The 26,716-nt window shown below is 38.2% G+C and overlaps 2 protein-coding genes across 2 annotated transcripts in view; one reads left to right on the forward strand and one right to left on the reverse strand.

Annotated features, from left to right (window-relative positions):
- Positions 1 to 6,594, reverse strand: part of NDUFA9 (NADH:ubiquinone oxidoreductase subunit A9) — a 35,809-nt gene extending 29,215 nt beyond the window's left edge. Inside the window, exon 1 of the mRNA XM_044914954.1 lies at positions 6,515 to 6,594. Coding sequence (XP_044770889.1) covers positions 6,515 to 6,563 — 49 coding nt within the window. The 5' untranslated portion in view covers positions 6,564 to 6,594. The remainder of the gene's footprint in view (positions 1 to 6,514) is intronic.
- A 7,267-nt stretch (positions 6,595 to 13,861) lies between these two features.
- AKAP3 (A-kinase anchoring protein 3) overlaps positions 13,862 to 26,716 on the forward strand; it is a 29,686-nt gene continuing 16,831 nt past the window's right edge. The window contains exons 1-2 of the mRNA XM_021690685.1: positions 13,862 to 13,957; positions 23,064 to 25,388. Of these exons, the coding sequence (XP_021546360.1) occupies positions 13,862 to 13,957; positions 23,064 to 25,388 (2,421 nt within the window). The remainder of the gene's footprint in view (positions 13,958 to 23,063; positions 25,389 to 26,716) is intronic.

Here is a 26,716-nt window from a genome sequence, read left to right on the forward strand (position 1 = left end):
AACCTTAAACAAAACCCCAGAGTATACAAAAATGGTAAATGTTAATATATATCTTTTCCCAGAAACTGGTAACATTATTTTGTTATCAGTACTTTCATATACTTAAGTTTAAGATGAATTTTTAAATCAAAAGTTGTAATTTAAGTGCCAACAGCAATAATAAACAAACTACCGCAACAAAGAATCCATGTGTCGTAAGGAAATATATAAAAATTAGAAAGTACAGTTGATCTTTCAATAACACTGGTTTGAACTGCATGGGTCCACTTTTATGCAGATTTTTTCAATAAATACAGCACAATACTATATTTTCTCTTCATTATGATTTTCTTTAATAACATTTTTTCTCTCACTTTACTGTAAGAACACAGTATATAATACATACAGGTAAACATACAGAATATGTTAATCAACTATTTATGTTACCAGTAAGGCTTCTGGTCAATAGTAGGCTATCAACAGTTAAGTTTTAGGGGAACCAAAAATTACACATGAATTTTTGACTGCAGGGGTGGGGGGTGGTCAGTGCCCCTAACTACTGTATTGTTCAAGAGTCAACTATAAACTTCCTGCCCTATGGGATACAATATACCTAGGAAGATAAATCACATTTAAAAAATTAAAGTTACATATTAAGAGAGTATAAACCTCCACAATAAAAGGAACTGAGAGAATGCACAGGAAAAAAGCAATATAAGAGGAAGGATTCTTGGATAAAATGGATTTTGGGGGGCGCTTCTTCCAGTTTTACTGAGAAATAATCAACATATATCACTGTGTAAGTTTAAGGTGTACAGCATGATGGTTTGATTTACATATATTATAAAATGATTACAACAGGTTCAGCTTATGTCCATCATCTCATAGAGATATAATAAAAAAGAAAGAAGAAAAAAAACAATTTTCTCCTAGTGATGAGAACTCTTAGCATTAACTACCCTAATGTTTTATCATTATCATTCGGCAGCATTAGCTATAGTCACCATGTTGTACATTACATCTCAAATACTTATTTATAACCTTAGGTTTGTACTTTTGACCACCTTCCTCCAAACCCCCTTCTGCAACCCTCTGCCTCTAGGAACCACAAGTCTGAGCTCTTTTTCTATGAGTTTGGGTTCTTTTTAATCCCACATATAAGGGAGATCATACAAAGTTGAGATCATACGTATTCGTCTTTCTCTGACTTATTTCACTTAGCGTAATGCCTTCAGGGTCCATCCATGTTGCAGCAAATGGTCGGATTTCCTAGTTTTCTTTATGGCCAGATAATATTCCATCTTATATGAATACCACAACTTCTTTATCTGTTCAACCCTCGATGGACACTTAGGTTGTTTTCATGTCCCGGCTATTGTAAATAATGCTACAATAAACATGGGAGTGCAGGTACCTCTTTTTAGTATTTTCATTTCCTTTGAACATATTAGCAGAAGTGGAATTGCTGGATCACATAGTAGTTGTATTTTTAATTTTTTGAGGAACCTTCATGCTATTTTCCATAGTGGCCGTTCCCTTTTCTCCACATCCTCGCTAACATTTGTTATCTCTTATCTTTTTCATGATGGCGATTCTAATGTGTAAGGTGATATCTCATTGTGGTTTTAATTTGCATTTCCCTGATGACAAGTGATGTTGAGCACCTTCTCATGTACCGGTTGGCCTTTCACATATCCTCTTTGCCCATTTTTTAATTGGGTTATTGGTGGGGTTTTTGCTATTGAGCAATAAACCAGTTTGAGTAAGGCTGTAAAGAGGAACAACAGAAAGAACAGATTTCCGTGTGAAACATGTAAAACATATAACAATGTAGACGTGGGAATGAATAAGCCCAGTGCAGGGAACAGAAGATTTACCTGGAACAGACTCTGAAACTGATAACGAATGAAAAAATAAAGTTGATGATACATGCTGGAGGCAGAGGACTATTAGTAGAGAACATTTTTTTTAAAAAAGAGTACAGTTCAGACAATATAAAGCTACTGAAAATCATCAAAAGTAACGACAAAAGGAGTGTTTGAGAAAAAATTTTCTGACCTTTAGAAAGGTTAATTTGTCAAACCTCTCACTATTTACATCTCCACACTATATGCGCAAGGAGTCCATGTGGCCTTAGCCTGGACATCTGCAAGGTGGGGAAACACGACTTCCCATTGCAGACCATTCTCATTTGAGCCATTCTAACAAAGGGTTCCACCACATGGGAGATCAATGCCTGTTTCCCAGCAGCTTTGATCCCTTTGTTCCTCTGGAATGACAAAGAACAAATTTAACCCCTCTCCTGCATTTAAGTTCAGCAATTATATCTCTACTAAGTCTTTTCCAGGTTACACATTCCTAGTTCCATCAACTATTCTTCATTTGGCAGAGGTGTAAAACTCCTTTGGAATCACACTCCCAATTTTCAAGTCCCTTGAAACATATTATGGCAAAGTTTTAGAGCAAATTACTTAACTTTCAGAGAATAAGTAAAAACCAACTAAGACATTTAAAGGGCTAATAAACTTTTGCTACAATCAACAAACTGTTTACCATCAGCACTGGTGCTTTGTAAACTTGGGGGAAACTGAAAGAAACAAATAGGAATTGCTTTAGAAAATCTGTATTGGAAAAAAAAAAAGGAAGGAAGGAAGGATGGTAAGTAAGTAACTAAGTAAGTCTGTGTCTCTTCTCTGCACATGATTCTCCAGCGGCATTCTACCCAGAAACCATGGGTTTTCCCTAATCAGAAGCATGAAATTAGAGAAAAAGCCTAGCTTACTGAACAGTGACTGAAACCACAAAGATTAAAAACAAACACTGCAGATCAGACACTTAACAACAAACTGTTACCACAATAACAGCTAAACTTACAAAACTGTTAACAGATGCCAGGCATTGTTCTAAGTGCTCAGTAGGTATTATCTTATTTAATACTATTCTTACTGTAACTTTACAGATGTGGAAGCTCAGGCTCAGAGAGTTTAAGTGACTTGCCTGAAAAGCCAGCAAAGGAGACTGAAAAGCAGCCCAGTAAGGTAAGGGGAAAACAAAAGGAAATGATACCCAGAAGGTAAATGAAGAAAGGGACTGACAGAGGTAACAGTTAACTCTATCAAAGGCTGCTGAAAAGTGAAGTAGGATGGGGACAGAGGACCACAGACCTAGAAGATGTTGGTTTTGAGTGGCCTTAATAAGAGCAGTTTTATTGCTGTGGGAATGACAGCCTGACTCGAGCAGGCAAGAGAGAATGTGAGGCAAAGAAGTGGGAAAAGGAGTATCAATGATTCTTCTGAGGAGAGATGATGTGAAAGGGGGTAAAAGGACTAGAGGAACATGAGGACAAGGAAGGATTTTTTTTTTAATATTAGCTATTATAACATATTTATACACTGATGGAAATGACCCAGTAGAGGGGAAAAAGGAATGATTCAGGAGAGGGAATGCACAGGTAATTGAAGATGGGATGGAATGCAAAACAAAGGAAGTGGCTTTAGATCAAAGCAGGAGGAGCTCGTCCACTATCACAGGAGGGAAAGCTGAGAATTATCACAGCTCAGCTATTAGATTTTTATGGTGGGAAAAAGATCGTTCTCATCTGATTCCTCTGATTTCTAGGTAAAGGTGAGAATGAGACAGAAGGACATGTTAAAAGTTTTAGGAGACTGACAATGTTAAGTAATCATTACGGAAAAGGGAAAGCAAATTTCTTGAAAAACATAATACTGAAAATCTACTTGATACCTGTATTCATGAATTTAAAATAAGGTCAGTCAGTTTTGAGTTTTCTGTAGCTCAGTTCTCTACTGCAGGAAATGTGTGGAAAGCTTGGTTTAATTAGTGGGTTTTTGTTTGTTTGTTTGTTTTTTAATGCCACAGGCAGATGGGCTGGAGAGTTAAGAATGTATGGGGGAATGATTAGAATGATCAGTAAGGAAGGAAATGAGGACACTGGATAAAGGACAGTAAATAAAACAGGAAGAATGACTGGAGTCAAGGAATTAATATCTCAAATGATTGTTAGGAGATTTACAATAAATGTATATAAAGCATTTAGCACATTATCTAGCGCATGTTAAGCACTCCATGAGTAACAGATGCTTTCATTTGTTATTACTTCAGAATCTCTTGGATGATGTTACACTAACCTCATGAGATTATTTATTTTCCCCCAACAATTATAGGCCAAGCACCATTCTAGAAACTGTGACTAGCACAATAAAAATGACAAAGTCCCTGGCCTCAGGGAGCTTACATTTTAGAGGGTTGACTTGAAAATTAATATGTGGGTAGGTACCTGTCACAGTGCCTTGCACTAGGTAGGTACTCAATAAATATAAGTTGTTACCTTCTTTGGCTCCAACCTCTCTATTTTCTTCCATATGTTATGAACCATTAGGAGAGTAATATTCTTTACTCATTATATTCCTCTGCTCAAATACCTCTATTGGCTTCTTACTGTAATATATAAACCAATCTTCTCCAAACATATTTGCTTGCACATTGCATTAGTTTTAAACATTTATAAATCACATATACATTCTGTGTAGTACCAATACGTCATATACACTAAAAAACATATTAAAGCACTTAGAATAGTGTCTGGTATATAGTTTAAACTACGTAAGTGTTAGCTATTGTCGCTGTTATTACTGAAAATGTTTTTTCAGTTCTAATACTGTATTTTTGTACCCCACTGATTCCTCTTGCAAAACCCACTTTCAAGACCCCTGAACTAAACTGCTTGACTTTCAAAGTCCTCCATTATTTGATCTCATCTAACATAGTCAACTTTCTTTCCTACTATTCCGTATCTACAGGTAGTCATTTCACTGCCTCCTAAGTACTTTGTGATTCCATTCTCACCACCTTGTCCTTGCCCACGCCACGAAAAGGTCTAGTTTCTCTGACTTTCCAAATCAAAACAACCCTAAAAAAAAAAAATCAGTGGAAGCACTGCAATTCTCCACTGGTCTTCCAATCTTCCCTCACTACTTCAAATGATACTAATCTTTCCCTTTTCTGATTTCCTACGGTACTTAATAGTCTCTCCATATCTCACCATATATAATTGTTTTACACAGTTCTGTTCTATGGTTTTTTGATTATGTTACACACTAGACTTGCCTCTCTAGAGTTTATGCAAAAGCTTACTTTACCAGAGACAATAAAGCATAGAGGTTAAGAGCACAAGCTATGGCTTCAACTAAAAAGAAGTTAAAGTGAAAATATTTATGAAACTATTTAGGACTGTGGTTAGCAAATAGCCAATACACAATAAATGGTAGTTATTATCATTCATGATCTACATTATGTCACACCAATGTAATACTTTCACAAGAACCAACAAATGTCTTTGCAAAGAAGTCATGGCTACAAAACCATCCACAAAATCGATGTGAACCAATCACCTTCCCAGTGGTATGTAGGAGCTCTACCCAAGATGGAAAATGGAAAAGTATCCTCCAAATACTCCTGACTTGCTCCTCAACCTAAACATCAGAACGACTTGTGGAGCTTTTTTAAAACCCAAGGTGCAAGGACCCAACCTCAAAAATTCTGATTCAATAGCTCTGCAATGAGTCCCCATTTCTATTTTTTTCTAAAGCACTAAAAATGATTCTGACACGAAGCTAACTGTGAGAGCAAATGATATTTAATAATGACTTGAATACACTATGGAAATATACAACTTTTGGAGGTCGATTGAGGCAAATTTGTGAAAGGGTGGAGGGGGAAGAATGATAATGAAGTGTAACTGTATTCCCAATTTCCTTGCTTTTCTTGACTCGTTTTGTGAGTGTAAGGGTAAATTTATATTTTCAAATTGAGGAACATGACAGCAAATCCAATCAGAATAGGAGGAAAAATGAACAACGCTTAGACAAACCTTAAGATATCCTTTACTCTTCACTTTCCTTTCCACCAAGCTCCTCATTGTTCTCTCCAGCATCCCTCGCTCCCCCAGCCCCCAGTGCCTCGACCTAACACACTCTACATATGCAGGGATGCTTTTGACTTAGAAAGTGCTTTTATAAATATTACTTTATTTAATCGTTTCAGAAACTCCCTGACGTTGTGGTATTATCATCCCCACTGTAACACGAAGAATCTGAAATTGAGATAGACTAAGGGCTTGAACAAGTTAAGAAACTTTTCTCACTATCCTTTTTTTCCCCATCCTTTTCAGATTCCTCCCCACAAACCCCCGAACGTCCCGCCGCCGGCCACATACACTAATTTTTCCTAACCTCGAACCCTTACAACCCTATGAGAACTGATTCTTTCGATCCTTTACATGTTCCCCACTTTCTCCTTTTCCCTTCCCGTTGCTCACGTTCGCTCAGCACAGACCCCTTCCCAAGTGTACAATTTAATGTGAGCCAAGGAGGGGAAAAGGAAAGCAGAAACTACAGGCAGTCCCGGACCTAGAAAGACCAAGGTGCTCGGGGAGCCGGCGTAACCGCTGCAGGATGGCGCCACTCTCAACACTTCGGAATCCCGATCGGGGGCCGCTGTTCCCGGTGACACTTACGTGACATTGGCAGGGCCCGGACAACCCGGGGGTGAACGGCAGCCGCCATCTTCTCCCACAATACCCCACGGCCGGCGCGCCAACCCACTACGGCTACTGAGCTGGGCCAAAGTGATCTTCCACGCCTGTCTGCGCAGGCGCTAACCGGGAAGAGACGGGGTGGGTCAGAGATTGGGGTAGAGTGTGGAGAGAAGAGAGCTAGAGAAAGAGAGCGGGGCGCAAGGGAGGAAACGTGAAGGAGAGGGCAAAGAAAGGAAATAGAGAAGAATCCTGGGGTTAGAATTTCAGATCTGGAGTGGACTATAATCTTATTGCCAAGGAACGTGAGGTTAAGAGTCATCCAGTGACTTACTGAAGGACTTGCAAAATGGCAGAACCCGAGCTGCAGAGAGCCCAACTTCCCTGATTCTCAGTTCAGTTTGTTATTCCCTGAAAATGTCAGCAGCTCTGGTGAGACTAGGGGAAAATGGAGGCGTGGCCCCAGCACTCGGGAAGTTCTCAAAGGAGAGAACCAGGGTCCAGAGGAGAGGTTGGACAAGAAAGGAGTGAGGCGGGACGTAGCGAAATAAAGGAAAAGAAATAGAAATGAGGATGTGCACCTCGAACTCACCAAGCACATTCTCTCCTCGGAGCCATAGCTCTTGCTGTACCCTTTACCTGGCATGCTCGCTCAGATGCCTACACCAGCTCAAGTTTCTGCTCAAAGAAAACTTCTCTGACACCCAAGATGGTCATCATTCCATCGTCTATGTTGTTTTTACTTAATATGAAAGCACTTACCACCACCTGACATATGACTCCAGGGATTCTTAACCTGGGGTGTGATTCATGAGTGGGCTCAAGGAAATCTGTGAACCTCCTGAAATGTTAAGTAAAATTTAGTGGGTATGTATGCTACTGCACATTTTTCTAGAAAGAAACTCAAGGTGATTCTAGAACAATAGTTTATAATTTTTATTTTCTTAACTGTGGACCTCTTTGAGAATCTGCACTGTTCTAGAAAGAGGTTTCTAGAGCCTGAGGAGATTGCAGAAAGATTAAACACTTGGATTTTTAAATAGTTTATTCTGGTCGCTTACTGTTTCTGAGTGGGAGACAGCAACCAGCAACCTGTCCTGAGACATCTGCCTTGGGCTTATCAGAAAACAAACTAGTTTGGGGGAACTTTCTAGATTTGGTAATTCTTTCAGTGCTTTGTTTTTGTCAGGAAGAAAGTAGTGTGAGTTGCTTGGATGGACAAAAGTCCCCTACTGAGTAGAGGTTGCCTGTTATTGGGCTTGTAAGATTGGTTGTTTCCCACTCCATCCCCGCCCCCACTATTTCTTGAAGTGTCCTGTACCAAATTGAATTGGAAGAGAAAAGAAACTCCTGAAAAAAAAGAAAATTTCTTGAAGAAATTTTATCAGAGAGGTTTAATAATGCTACACAGTCATAGTTCTTGGCCTCATCTGGTGTTCACCCAGCACTTAAAATTCTCTAATATTTGCTTCTGAGGTCAATATGAATATAAAATACTTAATTGGTTCTGATAAACTGTCAGACCCCGTTATCATCAGCAGCCTCCTAACACCTGTGAAACATGGCAAGTCTGCTATTTTACACTTGAAGTCAAACACTGACTCGTGTTCTCAATACTAATTTCAAGATTGCATATTGTTGAAAGAGCACTGACTTAAAACTCAGAATACTAGATCCCAGTCCCAGCTCTACCAGTTAATAGTTGTAATCTGGGCAGATTTCTACACCTATCAAACAGGGAAAGTAATACCTGCCCTGTTACCTCAAAAGATTATTGTGAGGATAAGATGACATAATGGGTGTGAAGGTGCTTTGTCAACTGCAAAGTACTGTATGCATGTATGTGAAGTTCTATTTAAATACCACCGAAGTATCAAAGTTCTACACTGTTAGAGCTGGAAGCGATCTTAAGAGATGAGTAAGCCCAATTTCTTTATTTTAAAGATGAAGAAACTGAGACAGTATAAAAGATCATCAATAGATAAATAACCTTGTTGAAGAAAGCCTGTAACAAACCAATCAGTCACTTTTGAATCTGTTAACAATTTTAATCTTTATCTTGTGGCCTTGATCAGGATTCTTTTTGTTTCATGGAAACTATGTACTAGTCCTATACTCAATCATTAATTAAGAGTACATAGGGTAATATTTCCAAAGAGGATGTACTAAGAATAAAGTCCTCCTCAAGGATAGAAATTGTCAACCAAATGCCTCTAAGTCTGATTTATCCCAGTACCTTTCCTCAGATTGAGGCACTGTAGAGAATGGATTAGTGCGACTGTATCCGACCATTGAAGATAAATTATAACCCAGAAATGGTCAGTCTGGGCAAAATATCTGCAAATTTACTTATTTGTTTGTTTGTTTATTTATTTATTTTTACAAAAGGTAAGATGCTTATAATTCAGAGTCAAGGCTGGGTCCACAAAATGAAGTGATTCTGTGGGCTTTGCATAAAAAAACTTAGTAGATGCTCAATTTTTATTTCTTCCTCTCTGTACCCATCTGAATTTGTTCATACATACGAAATACTCTGTTGTTTTAAGTGCAATCCATTGGCAAAATTTTCCCCTCCCATATTCCCTGCCTAAATTAGATACTTAAAGGAGAAAATTAATTAGGGGAAAGCAAGCCCAGTCCTTCCAAACTAAGCATCAGAGACATGGAGTATATCTTAACCTATCCCCCTTGTCCTTTGACAACTCAGTTTCTGATAGCCTCACTACTGTTGCTATAGAGACAGTGATATCACCAGTTGCAATTCTGATGTCACTCTTCAGTCCCAACAAGGGGGAGGTACATGGAAGTCTGGGGGAGGAAACAAGATCTTGAGCTGAGTAAGAACATCCCAGCATCTTCACTGACTTTTAAAGTATAGTCTGGAGTCTTCTGTGGTTCACTATTCCAGTGCTACAGAGGTAGGAAATTCCACTGGACTGATAAAACAGCCCATTTTCTGAGCCTCTGTAGTTAAGAAGGAGAATTCAGTGACAAGTGATGGTTAACTTAATGTTCAACCCAGCTTCCCTCTTTGCACAGTCAATTTTAATTTTACATCAGAGTTTTCTGGAAATAAATGAGCCTCTCCTTCAGTAGCATTACAGCTAAACCTATCATCTTTGCTGCTGAAATTTTAATTTTGTTGCAGATTTAACCAGATCTCCTCAGCCATCCTTTTGGGATCATGAGGGTGTCTTACTCCTCACTTCCCAGTTTGACTGGAAGCTTAACTAACTGCTGACTTCTTTTCATTGTGTAGCTATTCCAAAAGTTGTTGTTTTTCTCCTAGTGCTCGAGTAGCAAAATCAGACTGGTGTAGCTCTGAGTCCTGATTCTCATTTACTTTCATCCTCTTTACTCTTATTTCTGAAGTCTTGGCTAGACAACAGAGAATTGGAAAAGACAGGATATATATATAGCCATGTGGAGAAAGTGTCTGTATTTATCGGACACCAGAGGAAGAAGCTAAGGGAAAGTGAAAACGGAGGAGATCCACAGAGAAGTTTAATAGTGAATGGTATCACCAAGGGAAAAGACACACACACACTTCTAATCCTCATTTAAACAAAATCAATTGTAACTGATGTCAGCAATAACCAAATTTATTGAGTGTGTACAATGTGCCAGGCACTTAGAAGAAGGGAATGAGAGAGAAAAAGAGAATGGATATAAATGAATATATTCTTCCTTTTTAAAACTAGTAATAAAACTTGGTTGAATAAACTTTAAAACCTGATCAGGTATCTATCACCCTGCAAAATCTCCATTTATGTTGCCTGTAATTTGGGCTTTTCTGTGACTTTAAGAACCTTGAGTAAACAGGAGCCTCTTGCTTATGATGGATGTAGGAGAAAAATGTCTTGAGATAGAGCTACGGTCTGAAGTACAGGAACCATAACCCATAACCAAATCCCTGTGTTATGCCCTCTCTGGCTGACATTCACTATTAAATGTGAGCAATTAAAGTGCTAGATGGGATGTAAAGGTTGAAGCAAAATATGATGGAAACTTTGATAGAGGAGCAATCACATTCAGTTAGGTACTTAGAAAATATTTCATAGATGTGGTAAGCTTGTCCTGGGCTATCAAGCAAGGGTGGGATTTAGAGAGACATCACAGGGGGGAGGAGGAGGTGCATGGATATTCCAATATGAGAGTACAATGCCCTAATGTCTTCTATTTAAATGTCTTAGAAGAGGAAGTACAAGGAAGATCTTTGATCTGGAAGCTATATCTAACATTAACTATAAATTCCCTTTACAACATGAAGATGTGTATTTCTCTCAAGTCCTCAAAAGAATATTTACAAAGTGCTTTGAGATCCATGAATTCAGGACACTTATTCTTCATTCTAGCTACTTACTTTCTGACCTCCTAATCAAGAAGTTTGAGACTGAGCTAAAAACTTTTAGTTTTGTCATTGTTAAATAAGCCTTTATGATTATTACTGATTTGAAAGTGGAGAATAACAATAGTCATTTCAGAAAGTGTTGGCCAGAAGATGGAACCTTTTAACCTTTTTTTTTTTTTTGGTCATCTGGGAACATCAGACTACACCCAGATTAAGATCTGGACTATAAATTTGAATGTCATTTTGTACTCATGACTTGTGTACTACATATGAAAAATAATAAGTAAGTCAAAATCATTATTTGGTAATAAGAGCAATAGGGTTCATAGGTAAAATTAGTCATTTTTATTTGTGTCTTTCCATTGCAGATCCCTTATATTTCATGGCAGGAGGGTTGGATAAATTTAGGGATAGTGAAGACAACAACAAATTAATCACGAACTTTCCTCGTATCTCAGAACCTGTCCTCAGTAAGAGTAAGTGATCACATAATTTCCTTACTTTTGTACTTGATTTTCATTCTTGCTTTTAAATTGCAATATATAGCTTAAATAAGTCAGGAGCCTCTATTGATTTTGTCATTTTCTATTAGAAGTAATTCATTAAGATAAAATATCAACTGGAGATTGAAAGGTAAGTTTCTGGCTCTCACTTGGTCTATCAACAGTTCAGAGCAACCTGTTTCCAAGTCTTCTCATTCTCTGTCCAAGTAATAGTAACATCATTCCTTTATTCATGGCAATATGCTTACTCAAGCATAAGAATATTAGCATATAATAGTTGCTGAGAGACAATACAAGGCTTAACTTCATAGACATTAAGAACTCCCTTGTTATGGTTGTAAAAAAAAAATTAAGATACTGAAGAATGTTAGGAAATCTTAGAAAATTTTTAAAGAAAAGAATAAATAAAAATAAATCTGGAGCTGGCCAGTTTTTCTCAGAATCTCCAGGGACTCTCATTCTTATGTTGATGTACCTTAGAATCACCCAGGATGCTTTTAAGAAATTGAATGCCTAAGTTTCCCCACCCCAAAACCACTGAAATGGATTCTTTGGGAGGTAGTATCTCAGATTCAGTATCTTTAAACAGTTGTCTGGGTGATTCTAACATCTAATCAGGGAGGAAAACCCACTGTGTACCCAAGGAAACTATTGTATTACAGTGTCAGGAAGAGTAAGAGAAAAAGTGTTCCTAATCTGAGTTAGTGATTAGGGTGTGAAAACAGGTACAAATCCTTGTGGGAGCAAAGGACAAGTAGCTCTCAAAAGGTCTTCTATTTTTTTTAAATAATTACTTGTAATAGTCTACATAAGAAAAATAATAAATCCATTTATAAATAAGCTTAAATCGTGTGTAATCTGTATTTGATTTGTGTTGGTTTTATTTTGAGGGAGGATGTCAACCCCCACCACTGCCCAAAGTCCTTTAAAATAAACATTTCCAATTAACCAGATATTCAACTCTTAATAATGCTTATTTCAAGCAATTTTTTATAAAATTAAATTTCACTGTAAAAAAAATTAGGATAAGCTTTTGGACTTTATTGTGACAGTTTAAAACAACTTATAACAATTTTATTTTTTTAAGATTTTATTTATTTGAGAGAGAGAGAGAGAGCGCATGTACACAGGAGCCAGGGGGAGGGGCAGAGGGAGAAGCAGACTCCCCACTGAGCAGGAGCTGGATCCCAGGACCTCAGGATCATGACCTGAGCTGAAGGCAGAAGCTTAACCACTTAACTGACTGAGCCACTCAGGTGCCCCTCTAACAATTTTAAATAAATGTTTTATTTTATTCTAACCAAATATGAATATATATATATTTCTTAAAGATATTTACATTAGAGAGGAAAAAATTGACCATCTTATTCCACCTTGTTGAGAAGTAGAGATGTAAGCAAAGTTTATAATGAAAGAAGGGAACTTCAGTGTGGAAGCCTGGTAATGGAAGTCTGGCATGGAAAAAGATGTCAAAGAGAAGCCTCTCATACTTGTAGATTATCAGTGGACAAATATGATAATTAGCCATGTTTTCAATAAGATGCGATGCTAAGGAAAGTGGACAAGACTAAGACCAAAGGAATAGGGGCTGTTATGCTAAATTTTGAGGTTAGCAAAAAGCAAGTATAAGCAATTCTTTCATGAAAAGTGGCAACAAATGAAAGAAGAGAGTGGTAGCAGTTAGAGGGAGGATTGGGATGGGAGAAGACAGCTAAAACGATTATTAGTTTTCTGGTTTGGAAAACTGGCTAGATGGCAGTGCCATTACTGAGATTAGGGAGTAGAGCAAAGTATTGGGAGGGTTATGGAACAATCAACATCAGCAAGGGCATCCACGCAAAGGTCCATTGGATGGTGTACGTGGCATCTTTCTCTTGGCATCCAGAAGTTTGGCTGAACCATGGAGACTAAGAATTTCCCCACCTTTGGCTATTTGGAGGGAGAGATTGGTCTTAAGGATGAGCTACTAGACTTACTACTGCTAATATAAGTTAAGTTAGTGCTCTGGAAATTAATGAAAATGAAGCATATATTACTTAAAAATAAGTTGGGGCAAAAAATAATAAGTTAGTGGGACAAGAACAGGCAGAGAAAAGAGAAATTAATTCTATCTTGATCGCATTGAGTTTTGAGTGTTTAGTGAAAATCCAGGATGTGGAAAGGTTGTCAAGTAAGGACACATAGAGCAGGACATGGTTACATAGGTTCATTCACGAACAAATCCATATTAAGCACCTCTAGCACATAGCAGACACTGGTCTCAGTACTAGAGATACATGTATTTAAGAAATCTTAATGCAACTGAGAACTGAGAATGAAGAGATCTAGAGTCCCGTGGGTTGAAGTAGCTCTTGGGACAGGTCTCTATTGAAAGCATTGCTCCTATTTTCCACACCTCAGCCATTTGTTTATTTCTCATTAATTTCATGTAACTTGTCCTTTGACGACCCTTTCTCATTTTTTTTCTACTTCCAGATGTCGGATAGGGTTGACTGGTTACAAAGCCAAAATGGAGTATGCAAAGTTGATGTCTTTTCACCTGGAGACAGCCAACCCCAGGACTGGAAAATGGTAAGGGTCGACCTCTTTATAAATACTAATTTAGGAATAATGTGGAATACCATTAAGAATAGACTTAGGAACTCCACCACCACTCCTCACCTCTCTTACTCACTACTCTTACTTACTCACTACTTACTTGAAATTCTTGGGGAAAAACATGAACTCCTCTAGAATAAAAAATTCTTATCCCTATTGTTTTGGGGGGGAAAATCCCATATATGGTAATTTCATAGAAGAAATATAGTATAATTAATGCAAAACCTATATATTACAGCTGTAAAATTTTCTTTAATTTTCAAACAGAAGGGGATTGGATTTCAAACAAATGTCTACAAAGTTCATAGAAACCATTTTCTGAAATGTAGGATGCCTCAAAATTCTCAGAACTATAAGGTCTCATCTAAGTAACATTATCATTCTGCCGTCATCATTCAACAAACATTTATTAAGTACTTAGTATCAGGCACTGTAAGTCAGGGTCCAGTCAGAAGATGGAAACCATAGCAAATAATGTGATATTAAAAAATTTAGTGAAAGATAGTTAACTACTAAAAGCTGTAAAAGGAGACTCTGAGAATTCCAGAAGTAGCAAGTGTAGAGAGCAGCCACTACCCCTAGGCTGCAAGAGAGTGAACAGGAAAAGACTAAGAACTCACAGAAGCTCCCTCTCCTTCAGCCAAGGTGGCTTGAGATCTCTTTGGAGAGAGTGTGGCTGCCACAGGAGCACTAGCCTGCTGGGGCCGAAGACACTTTCCAGAGGATTCAAGTGGGCCAGAAGTGCAGCGTCTTTCCAGTGCCCTCTACTAACAAAGCCAGCTGCCAAAGAAGAAATGTTTAGAGGGGTCCAGTTCCAGTGTCACAGAACAAGGCAAAGAAGGGTAGACTTGGAGTTGAGGGACAGACATGGATCACTGGCATAGACTCTGTGCTGAGTCCTAGGGTCAGAGATATAAAAACAGATTAGACAGAATTCTTTTTCTTTAAGGATCTCATAATCTAATGGAATCACTATGGCAATTCTCATCCTTAGTATTAATATTTCTCAAACACCTATTTGCATGTAATGTTACATGACCCATCTTCTGTTTATTCAAAATCTATTTGGTCTATCTTATGTAGCCTGAGAGAGAAAACACTAACAAATCTAAGACATTAAACATATAGATAATAAATATCCAATTACTTTAGAGTAAGTGCCAACCAAAACTGCTTCTATCAGATCTTTTATTTACCTCTGCTCTTTCATGTAGAAAAACAAAAGATAGATAGATTTCAATACTAAATCAAATAAACAGAAAAAGTCATGATTTTTCATTAAGGGAGGAGGACTCTGGGGGATGCAAAAAAAAAAGAACTAGGGGCGCCTGGGTGGCTCAGTCGGTTGAGCGTCTGCCTTCGGCTCAGGTCATGATCTCAGGGTCCTGGGATTGAGCCCCACGTCGGGGCTCAGCGGGAGTCTGCTTCTCTCTCTCTCTCGCTCTCCCTCTAGCCCTCCCCACTGCTCGTTCTCTCATTCTCAAATAAATAAATAAAATCTTAAAAAAAAGAAAGAAAAAAATTTCTGCCCTCATAGACCTTACTATTAATTTGGGAAAATAAAAAATATACATGTGAAAATATAAAAATAATCAAAAAGTTCTAAATAACCAGTAGACCCTAAATATAAGAAGTTCATGATAATTTGCCAAATGGATTTTCTAGCAATAATCGCTATAGGTGTTTAAGGAACAGATCAAAGTGGGAAGTGGTCAGGGAAAATTTCATAAAGTATATTTAACAGAGCTAAAGGGGAAGAAGAATAGGATGGTAGGTATATATGTTGACTTCAAACTAAGGTACTGGAACAGAAGATCGCTGAGGAGAGAAAATTAAACCCCTTAACCCTTTTTATAGTCTCCTTCATGGATGTGAAAATTTTCCCTGGCCTTAAATAAGAAAGACTCAGAAGTAATTTGGCATCCACCTTCTCCAGCTGGAGATGATACTACCGTATAAAAAGAGAAAGAGTTAAAGATTGCAAAGGGGCAATGGGGTTTGGAAGAGATGGATATTTGATTATAGACTGCATTGATAGAAAAACACAGGTGGTTAGTCTTTCAGTCAGTCACTATGGCTTCATCAACCACTTTTGCAAAATTCTCCTGGATCAAGTGGAATAATGGACTTAGGGTACACACTTCTTAGGTTTAAAAAATGTAAATGGACAATAAAAACCTATAAACACAGCAAGCTAACACAATTCTTTATACTCCATCATAAAGCTGCGTACTACGCTATATATTTTTTTTATTATTATGTTATGTTAATTACCATACATCACATGATTAGTTTTTGATGTAGTGTTCCATGATTCATTGTTTGCGTGTAACACCCAGTGCTCCATGCAGAATGTGCCCTTCTAATACCCATCACCAGGCTAACCTGTCCCCCCACCCCCCTCCCCTCTAGAACCCTCAGTTTGTTTTTCAGAGTCCATAGTCTCTCATGGTTCATCTCCCCCTCTGATTTCTCCCCCCTTCATTCTACACTGTATTTTTTTAATTATCTGTGAAAAGAATTGAAAAAAGATAAAAGAAAAAGCCCCACATCTGCATCATAAGACTTTCTTGTACATGTTACAGCCCAATTATGAAACATGCCTATTTGCAGAGAATGAGCCTATCTTTAAATATGTAGGTAATATTAAGGGATAATTTTCAAAAAAAAAGGGGGGGGTAAAATCCGGACTCTCAACCAGATATGAAAAGGAACACATGTTAAAGATTTTATTTAACTCATTAATGAGGTAATTGGTGAGGTGTTACAACCAGTTCAAAGGAGAATAAAGAAAGAGATGGATTATAGACCAGGAATATTGAAATGAATGTGCAAAGAGAGGCCAAACTGGCCTCTTCCACAGTGGAGAAGGGAAGTCAGCTGAACCTCCAGTAGCCAGAATTTACATGTCTACAGACATGTAGACTTATTCTGCATTGTTGTCAATTATCTACAGTTTACAATTGTAAAATAGCCCCCACAGAATCAGAATCAGATTATGTGGAAGGCTGTAAACAATGCTTAATCTGTAGACGATAGACAATGTATCGTTTTCTGTTGGAGCACAATTTTCCCCCTACAGTTGCCTCCATTTTGATAAATCTCAAAATAAAGTAATTTTGATCACAAAATAAGGCTAACTTCATCAGATTTGGTTGATTATTTATATAGGTATAGCAATCAGATGGGCCTTAAGTTTGCTTTACCAGAAGTCTTCATAAGGAAGCTCAAACTGAACTTTTAAAGGCCTCCATTCCTTGCTATCCTGAGAGTAGGAAGTCAAGAATAAGAAATTTTTTCTACCAGATTTCACCTTTAGTTCCTATAAAAACAAGAATGTACACCACTGGATTTCCCTGAAACCATTGTTCCTAAATATAGTTAAGTTATACTAATAAAAACTTTTAGGCAAAGTGCTTTCCATTTTTTCTATTTCATAAAAAATATGTGGGGGAGGGGAAGTATATAACTGTAAACTGTTATACACTAACTAAGGTGCATACTAGCAGAACGCATGAACACACATAAAACAACTTCCTACAGCCATATACATCCCTTTATAACCAAGTGGCAGAAATGGACATATTTATTAACAGACCCAAAGATATAGCTTCTCTATCATAATAAAAAATAATAAGCAAAAGCATATAAACTATTTTTAACCATTAGTATTTCAGTATTCTATCTTACTTAGAAATGATCAAAGTATCCAATGAATATCCATTAAATAACTCAATTTAATACCTGTGTTTTAAGTTACATAAAGATGCTGGAAATTTACCATCAAGCCAACAATACTATAAAATATAATAACTGTTAAAATAAGGTTTGTCAGAATAATATTCAATTTGATTAACACAAATTTATATTTTTTATGATGTTAAACATTAAGTAGAAGTAATACTAGCTTGCTGGATTTGTATAAGTTTATGAAGAGCATATCAAAGTAAAATAAAAATGTATACTTGCATTATATGTGTAATACTGATAAATCATAAAAGACATAGCTGTTTTTATTAAATCAAAATTATTAAATTCATCTTGTTTGCCAAAGATTATCCTAACTTATGTGAACTTAAGCTCCTAAAATCTTTCTGGGTTAGGTTCTTTAAGAATTTTTCTTCCAGGGACACCTGGGTGGCTCAGTTGGTTAAGCCTCTGCCTTCGGCTCAGGTCATGATCCTGGGGTTCTGGGATCAAGTCCAGCATCAGGCTCCTTGCTCAGTGGGGAGCCAGCTTCTCCTTCTGCCTGCCACTCCCCCTGCTTGTGCTCTCTCTCTCTCTCTCTCTCTGACAAATAAGTGAATAAAATCTTAAAAAAAAAAAATAATACTTTTTCCAATCAGAATAGAGATCCTTTAATTTAAGGGACTTTATAATCTGATTTGGTATCATGTGGGAGTAGGAAGATATTACTGCTTACACTTAATGCTTTTATGAATGACATATACTAATAGCTTATAGCCTCAATTCTAAACTTTCAGCCATTGGATTCAAATGTCCAGTTTTCAACAACAATCACAAGGCATACAAAGAAACAGGAAAGTGTAACTCAAAGGAAAAATGTAGGTCAACAGAAATTGTGTCTGAAAAAGACCTGATGGCAGATCCACTAGACAAAGACTATAAAAACTTGGGGCACCTGGGTGGCTCAGTCAGTTAAGCATCAGCCTTCAGCTCAGGTCATGGTCCCAGAGTCCTCGGATCAAGCCCCATGTCAGGCTCCCCACACAACAGGGAGCCTGTTTCTCCCTCTCCCTCTGTTCCTCCCCCCCCACTCATGCTCTCTCTCGCGTTCCCTCTCCCTCTCAAATAAAGAAAATAAAAATAAAATCTTAAAAAACAAAACAGACAAAAAACAACTGTCTTAAAGATGTTCAAAGAACTAAATGAAACGTGGAGAAAGCCGAGAAAACAATGTATGAACAAAATGCAAATATCAATAAAGAGAAAACCTAGAGATAACCTAGAAGAAACTATGCAGATGAGAAGTATAATAACTGAAATGAAAATTTCACTAAAGGAATTTGAAAGCATATATGAGCAGGCAGAAGAAGGAATCAGCAAACTTGAAGAGGACAATGAAAATGATTATTTCTAAGGAACAGAAAGAAAAAAGATTGAAGAAAAGTGAACAGAGCCAAAGGAACCTGTGGGACACCATTAGGCAAACATAACACATTGTGGGAATCTCAGTAGGAAAAGAGAAAGAGAAAAGGCAGAGAGGATATTTGAAGAAATAAAGGCTTAAAGCTTTGCAAATTCGATGAAAGTCATGAATATAAATATCCAAGAAGTTCAACAAACTCCAACAAAGATGAACTCAAAGAGACCCATGCTGATAGAGGGTACATACCTCAATATCATAAAAGCCATCTATGAAAAACCTACAGCGAATATCATTCTCAATGGGGAAAAACTGACAGCTTTCCCCCTAAGGTCAGGAACGCGGCAGGGATGCCTACTATCACCACTGCTATTCAACACAGTATTAGAAGTCCTAGCCACAGCAATCAGACAACAAAAAGAAATCAAAGGCATCCAAATCGGCAAAGAAGCCAAACTTTCACTCTTTGCAGATGATATGATACTTTATGTGGAAAACCCAAAAGACTCCACCCCAAAACTGCTAGAACTCATACAGGAATTCAGTCAAGTGGCAGGATATAAAATCAATGCACAGAAATCAGTGACATTCCTATACACCAACAACAAGATAGAAGAAAGAGAAATTAAGGAGTCGATCCCATTTACAATTGCACCCAAAACCATAAGATACCTAGGAATAAATCTAACCAAAGAGGCAAAGGATCTGTACTCAGAAAACTATAAAATACTCATGAAAGAAATGGAGGAAGACACAAAGAAATGGAAAAACGTTCCATGCTCATGGATTGGAAGAACAAATATTGTGAAGATGTCAATGCTACCTAGAGCAATCTACACATTCAATGCAATCCCCATCAAAATACCATCTGCTTTTTTCAAAGAAATGGAACAAATAATCCTAAAATTTGTATGGAACCAGAAAAGACCCCGAATAGCCAGAGGTATGTTGAAAAAGAAAAGCAAAGCTGGCGGCATCACAATTCCAGACTTCCAGCTCTATTACAAAGCTGTCATCATCAAGACAGTATGGTACTGGCACAAAAACAGACACATAGATCAATGGAACAGAATAGAGAGCCCAGAAATGGACCCTCAACTCTATGGTCAACTCATCTTCGACAAAGCAGGAAAGAATGTCCAATGGAAAAAAAAAAACAGTTTCTTCAACAAATGGTGTTGGGAAAATTGGACAGCCACATGCAGAAGAATGAAACTGGACCATTGCCTTACACCACACACAAAAATAGACTCCAAATGGTTGAAAGACCTAAATGTGAGACAGGAGTCCATCAAAATCCTAAAGGAGAACACAGGCAGCAACCTCTTTGACCTCAGCCGCAGCAACTTCTTCCTAGAAACATCGCCAAAGGCAAGGGAAGCAAGGGCAAAAATGAACTATTGGGACTTCATCAAGATAAAAAGCTTTTGCAAAGCAAAGGAAACAGTCAACAAAACCAAAAGACAACCGACAGAATGGGAGAAGATATTTGCAAATGACATATCAGATAAAGGGCTGGTATCCAAAATCTATAAAGAACTTCTTAAACTCAACACCCAAAGAACAAAGAATCTAGTCAAGAAATGGGCAGAAGACACGAACAGACATTTTTCCAAAGAAGACATCCAAATGGCCAACAGACACATGAAAAAGTGCTCAATATCACTCGGCATCAGGGAAATCCAAACCAAAACCTCAATGAGATACCACCTCACACCAGTCAGAATGGCTAAAATTAACAAGTCAGGAAATGACAGATGTTGGCGAGAACAGATAGGTAGTTGCCAGGGGTGGGTGGTATGAGAATGAGCAAAGTGAGTTGAGAGAGTCAAAAGGTATAAACTTCAGCCTATAAAAGAAATAAGTCCTGGGGATTTAATGTACAGCATAGTGACAGTAGTTGTTATTACTGTATTGTATATTTGAAAGTTGCAAAGAGAATAGATCTTAAAAGTTCTTGTTAAAAGAAAAAATAATCTTGAACTATGGTGTGGTGAAGGATGTTAACTAGACTTATTGTGGTGATCATTTTGCAATATGTACAAATATTGAATCATTATACTGTATACCTGAAACTAATACAATGTTATATGTCAATTAAATCTCCATAAAAAATAATAAACTTCCAACCACGTATCAAAAGTTAACAAGAGACTGGTGAGGTTCAAAGGAGAATCAAAGAAAAGAACCACATATATAGATCAGGAATATTGAAGTGAATGTGCAAATGGGGGCAAAAATGACCTTTTCTACAGTGGAACTTTCTCTGGTCAGAATTAACATGTATAAACAAGAATTATATTGCATTGCTATCAGTTATCTACAGAGTTGTAACATAGCTACGAGAGAATCCAAATCAGAAAATGTAGAAGACTGTGGTATAGCTTATGCATAGCTTTCCACTAAAGTGTGAAATTTTAACTATTATTCAAATTAGAAGAACCATTTAGGAGGACTTTGCACCAAGCACGATGGCCCACAGACAGCTTAAACCAGCCCCATAGCAGACTGATACAACTGCTTTTCTCTTCTTTCCAAGTCATCAAAACATAGCAGTGTACTGAAGGTGCGGAGAGCCAATTCTAGAGTCAGAACTGGATTTGAATACTAAATTCCATCATGTGGCAGCTGTGAGATCCTAGCCAATTTATGCTACTTCTCTAAGCCACAGTTTTCTCATCTATGAAACCAGAACAGTAATACCTCCATGTATTATGAGGCTGTATATGAGGACTAAGTGAAATAATGTGTGTAAAGCACTGAGCACAGTGCCTGGCAAACACAAGTATTTAAGAAATAGTAGCTAGTAACTTATGTGACACTTGGTAATTAAAGTGCCAAATTATTCTTTAAAGATGGGCAATACTTGCAGTCATTCCTAGATAGACATTAATATAATGACAGTACTCCTTTACATTTGATAGTAAATAGGACACTTTCACATACTTAATTTAGCCTATGTTCAAGTGAAAATTATAGATTGTAATATTTAAATGTAAAAATATGTATATGTGCTTATTACAGCTAGTGTTCATTAAAGAATCTGTATTCATTCAAAACTAATAAATTGTCCACAGATATTAACTCCTCAATTAAAAATTAGATTGTTCAGTTAAGTGATATCAAATAGTTCATTGGAAGCCATTTAACATATCAATACTGTGCTTGTGTAACCTGGCAAAGTGATTAATTATGCACAATTGTCCTTGAATTCTCTAATTTTTTTAAAACTATAGTTTTAATAAGAGATCTAAATAAAAACAGATAAGCCATAGAAAATAGCAAGTAATATAAATATAAGAAAAATTGGATTCAGTTCAAATGCTAACTCTGCTACATATCAGATGGCTGTCAGATCTTAAGGATATATATTGTTAAAAGCAATATCATGTAGTGGCTGAGAGCATGGGCTCTAGAGTCAGACTGCCTGGGTTGGAACTCCTGCTCCATCAGTGATTAACTGTATAACCTCAGAGAAGTAACTAACTAGATCTCTCCTTTCTTCAGTCCCTTCCTCTGTAAAATGTGGATAATAAGAGAGCTAATATTTAAGTTTACTGCAAGAATAATGTTAAGTGAGGGACGCCTGGGTGGCTCAGTCAGTTAAGCATCTCCCTTTGGCTCAGGTCATGATCTCAGGGTCCTGAGATGGAGCCCTGCTCTCCAGGGAGTCTGCTTCTCCCTCTGCCTCTGCCCCTCCCCTTCACTCATGCACGTGCTCTCTCTTTATTAAACAAATAAAATCTTTTTTTTTTTAAGAATACTGCTAAGTGAGATAATAATCTTAAAATACTTGGAACAGTGCCTGATACATACTAAGTACCTAATAAATGTTGGTTACTTTTATTGTGATGATACCACAGTTAAGGCTTGAGAAAGGTGAGCATTTTTGTAATGAAATCTTCGAGGTTGTCCTGAATGTCCCATGTCTTTACTTTGTTATAGTCGAATGAATCCTTGTCTGTTTTTAAGGAAGCCTCAACTGATCCTATCAGAGTGCTCAGCTGGCTCCGCAGAGACTTGGAAAAAAGCACAGCAGGGTTCCAAGATGTTAAGTTCAAGCCTGGAGAACCCTCACTGGGTGGGGAAATGAGCGACTTAGGAGACCCCCGCAAGGGTTTCTCTGTGGACTATTACAATACCACCAACAAGGGCAGTCCAGGACGATTGCACTTTGAGATGACTCACAGAGAGAACCCCATCCAGGGCGCCAGTGTCCATCTCGGTAATGGGAGTTCAGTAGATGAAGTTTCTTTCTATGCTAATCGCCTCACAAATCTAGTCATAGCCATGGCCCGTAAGGAGATCAATGAGAGGATAGATGGTTCTGAAAACAAATGTGTCCATCAGTCCTTGTACATGGGAGATGAACCCACACCCAACAAAAGCTTGAGTACGGTGGCATCAGAACTGGTGAATGAGACTGTCTCTGCATGTTCCAAGAATGCTACCTCAGATAAGGCTCCAGGCTCTGGTGACAGAGCCTCAGGATCATTACAGAGTCCCCCAAATTTGAAATATAAGACCACTCTGAAGATCAAGGAGAGCACCAAGGAAAGCAAGGGTCCAGATGATAAGCCTCCTTCTAAGAAGTCTTTCTTCTACAAGGAAGTGTTTGAATTTTGTAATGCAGGTGATGCCAAAGAGGGTGGAAGGTCCTTACCTGGGGAGAGAAGGATGTTCAGAGGGCAAGAAAGGCCTGATGACTTTACAGCTTCTGTTAGTCAAGGGATCATGACCTATGCTAACAGTGTGGTATCTGATATGATGGTTTCCATCATGAAGACACTGAGGATCCAAGTGAAGGACACAACCATTGCCACCATTCTGCTAAAGAAGGTACTGCTCAAGCATGCAAAAGAGGTAGTCTCAGATCTTATTGATTCCTTCATGAAGAACCTCCACAATGTCACAGGGACCCTCATGACTGATTCAGACTTTGTCTCAGCTGTAAAAAGAAGTTTATTCTCTCACGGAAGCCAGAAGGCCACAGATATCATGGATGCCATGCTGGGTAAGCTATACACTGTAATGTTTGCAAAGAAACCCCCTGAAAATATCAGGAAAACTAAGGACAAGTCTGAGAGTTACTCCCTTGTCTCCATGAAAGGAATGGGTGACCCTAAAAACCGAAATGTAAACTTTGCAACCATGAAATCTGAAGGTAAATTGAGGGAAAAAATGTACGGCCCTGCATCCAAACCAGAGAAGGAGAAGTCTTGTGCCAAAACTCTGGGTGAACACATTATCAAAGAGGGATTGACCTTTTGGCATAAAAATCAACAAAAAGAAGGAAGATCTCCAGGTTTCCAAAGGGCAACATTTACAGCTCCCAACAAACAGTACAAGCCTGTACCAGACATTCCTCTGGGACATCCTTTGGATACTTGCAACCTCAGTCCCCCTATGCATCACCAAGAGAAACCTGAGAATTTTATGTGTGATTCAGATTCCTGGGCCAAGGACCTGATCGTATCTGCCTTACTTCTGATTCAATACCACCTGGCCCAGGGAGGAAGCATGGATGCACAGAGCTTCCTTGAAGCTGCTGGCAGCACCAACTTGCCTGCCAGCAAGTCCCCTGTAGTTTCTGATGAGTCCCGCCCTAAGTCTCCTCAAATGGGAGGTGACCAAGAAGAAGCAGAAAAGAAGGATCTAATGAGTGTTTTCTTTAACTTCATCCGGAATTTGCTTGGTGAGACTATTTTCAAGAGTGACCGTAGCCCTGAACCCAAGGTGCCAGAACAGCAAATTAAGGAAGAATATAGCCACCACTGTGAAAGACCTGTAACCCCTTCTCCCAGCAAATTAAGTGAAGGCGATGATGCTGGTGGTACCTTTGCTGGGCTGACCAAGATGGTTGCTAGCCAGCTAGATGGCCACATGAATGGGCAAATGGTAGACTATCTGATGGACTCAGTGATGAAGTTATGTCTCATTATTGCCAAGTTCTGTGACTCTCCCTTGGCAGAGCTGGGAGATGATAAGTCTGAGGATGCGAGCAGGCCAACTTCAGCCTTCCCAGATAGTTTATATGAGTGCTTACCAGTCAAGGGCACAGGGACAGCAGAGACTCTCCTGCAGAATGCCTATCAAGCTATCCATAATGAATTGAGAGATATATCAGGACAGCCCCCTGAAGGATGTGCAGCATCCAAAATGATTGTCAGCAATCATAGCCCAAGTGATACAGTTCAGAACAAGCAACTCCAAGCCGTACTTCAGTGGGTAGCTGCCTCTGAACTCAATGTCCCTATTTTGTACATTGCTGGTGGCGACGAAGGAATCCAGGAGAAGGTAAGGAAGTAGAGTCAGAGGAATTTGGGAAGATTTATTAAGGGTTAATTAGGGTTTAAAGTTCTGTTTTCTTTCTGAATGGGAAGACAGCTACAAGAAGAGTAGGAGGAGGACAGTAAGAATTTGAAGATGCCTCTTGGCAGAGATAATGGATAAAGTAAAATTGGGCATATCAAAGTGGAAAAAGAGGAATAAGTATATATAAAATGTGATATTGATTTATCATATGTGTATGATATGTGATAATCAAATCTGATTCTTTTTTCTGCATATATTGGTGGGAATGCACAGATGAAAAACCTCCAAGAGACTTAGCAAAAGAGTCAGATAAAGGTCTGGGCCTCAGGCTGAAATTTGGATAGGACAGCATATTGCCTTAAGAATGAGAAGGAGCTGCTGGGAGGCATCCCGGGAATGTACTGAGGGGGTGGGAGGTTAGGGTAAAGGATCTAGGCTTATACCCTTTCAAACTTGTCATTATTCTCTCAGCTGGTTGTCTAGGAACTGTTGGGGATTTGACAGGATTCAATAAATAACATCCCTCTTCCCCTTACTCTAAGTTCTGAATCAATTGAGAAGTAAGACTAAAGAATAAGGCAGATGGGAAATCAACTTATCACTGTTATTACTGATAAAGGTAAGTACGTGCCTTCTAACTCCTTGCTCCTCCCCATGAGGCCTTGGAACTGCTTACTGAAGAGAATTGTGCATGTGTCTGGTAAAATTGGTATATAACTTTACAGGCAGACCTCAAAGGCATTGTGGGTTCTGTTCCAGACCACTGCAATAAAGCAAAGTCAAATGAATTTTTTGGTTTCCCAGTGCATATAAAAGTTCTGTTTATACCATACTGTAGTCAATTAAGTGTGCGATAGCATTATTTCTTTAAAAAAAAAAAAGTGCATACTTAAATTTAAAAAATGCTTTATTGCTAAAAATGCTAACCATCATCTGAGCTCTTAGCAAATATAATCACTAGTCAAGATCACTACAACAAATATAAGAACGAAAATGTTTGAAATATTGCAAGAATTGTCAAAATATGACGCAGAGACCCAGAGTGAGGAAATGCTGTTGGAAAAATAGCAGCAATAGACTCACTCAGTGCAGGGTTGTCACAAACCTTCACTTTGTAAAAAATGCAGTTTCTGCAAAGTGCAATAAGCAAAACACAATAAAACACGTATGCCCGTATATCAGTTTCAGGGGTACATTATAATTCGATATCTGTATATACTACAAAGTGATCATCACCAAAGGTCTAGTTACCATCCATCACCCCACAATTCAGCTCTTGACCCATTTCACCCCCCCCTAACCCAGTTTCC

Source organism: Neomonachus schauinslandi, chromosome 5 (genome assembly GCF_002201575.2).
Source record: "Neomonachus schauinslandi chromosome 5, ASM220157v2, whole genome shotgun sequence".
Lineage (NCBI taxonomy): Eukaryota > Metazoa > Chordata > Mammalia > Carnivora > Phocidae > Neomonachus > Neomonachus schauinslandi.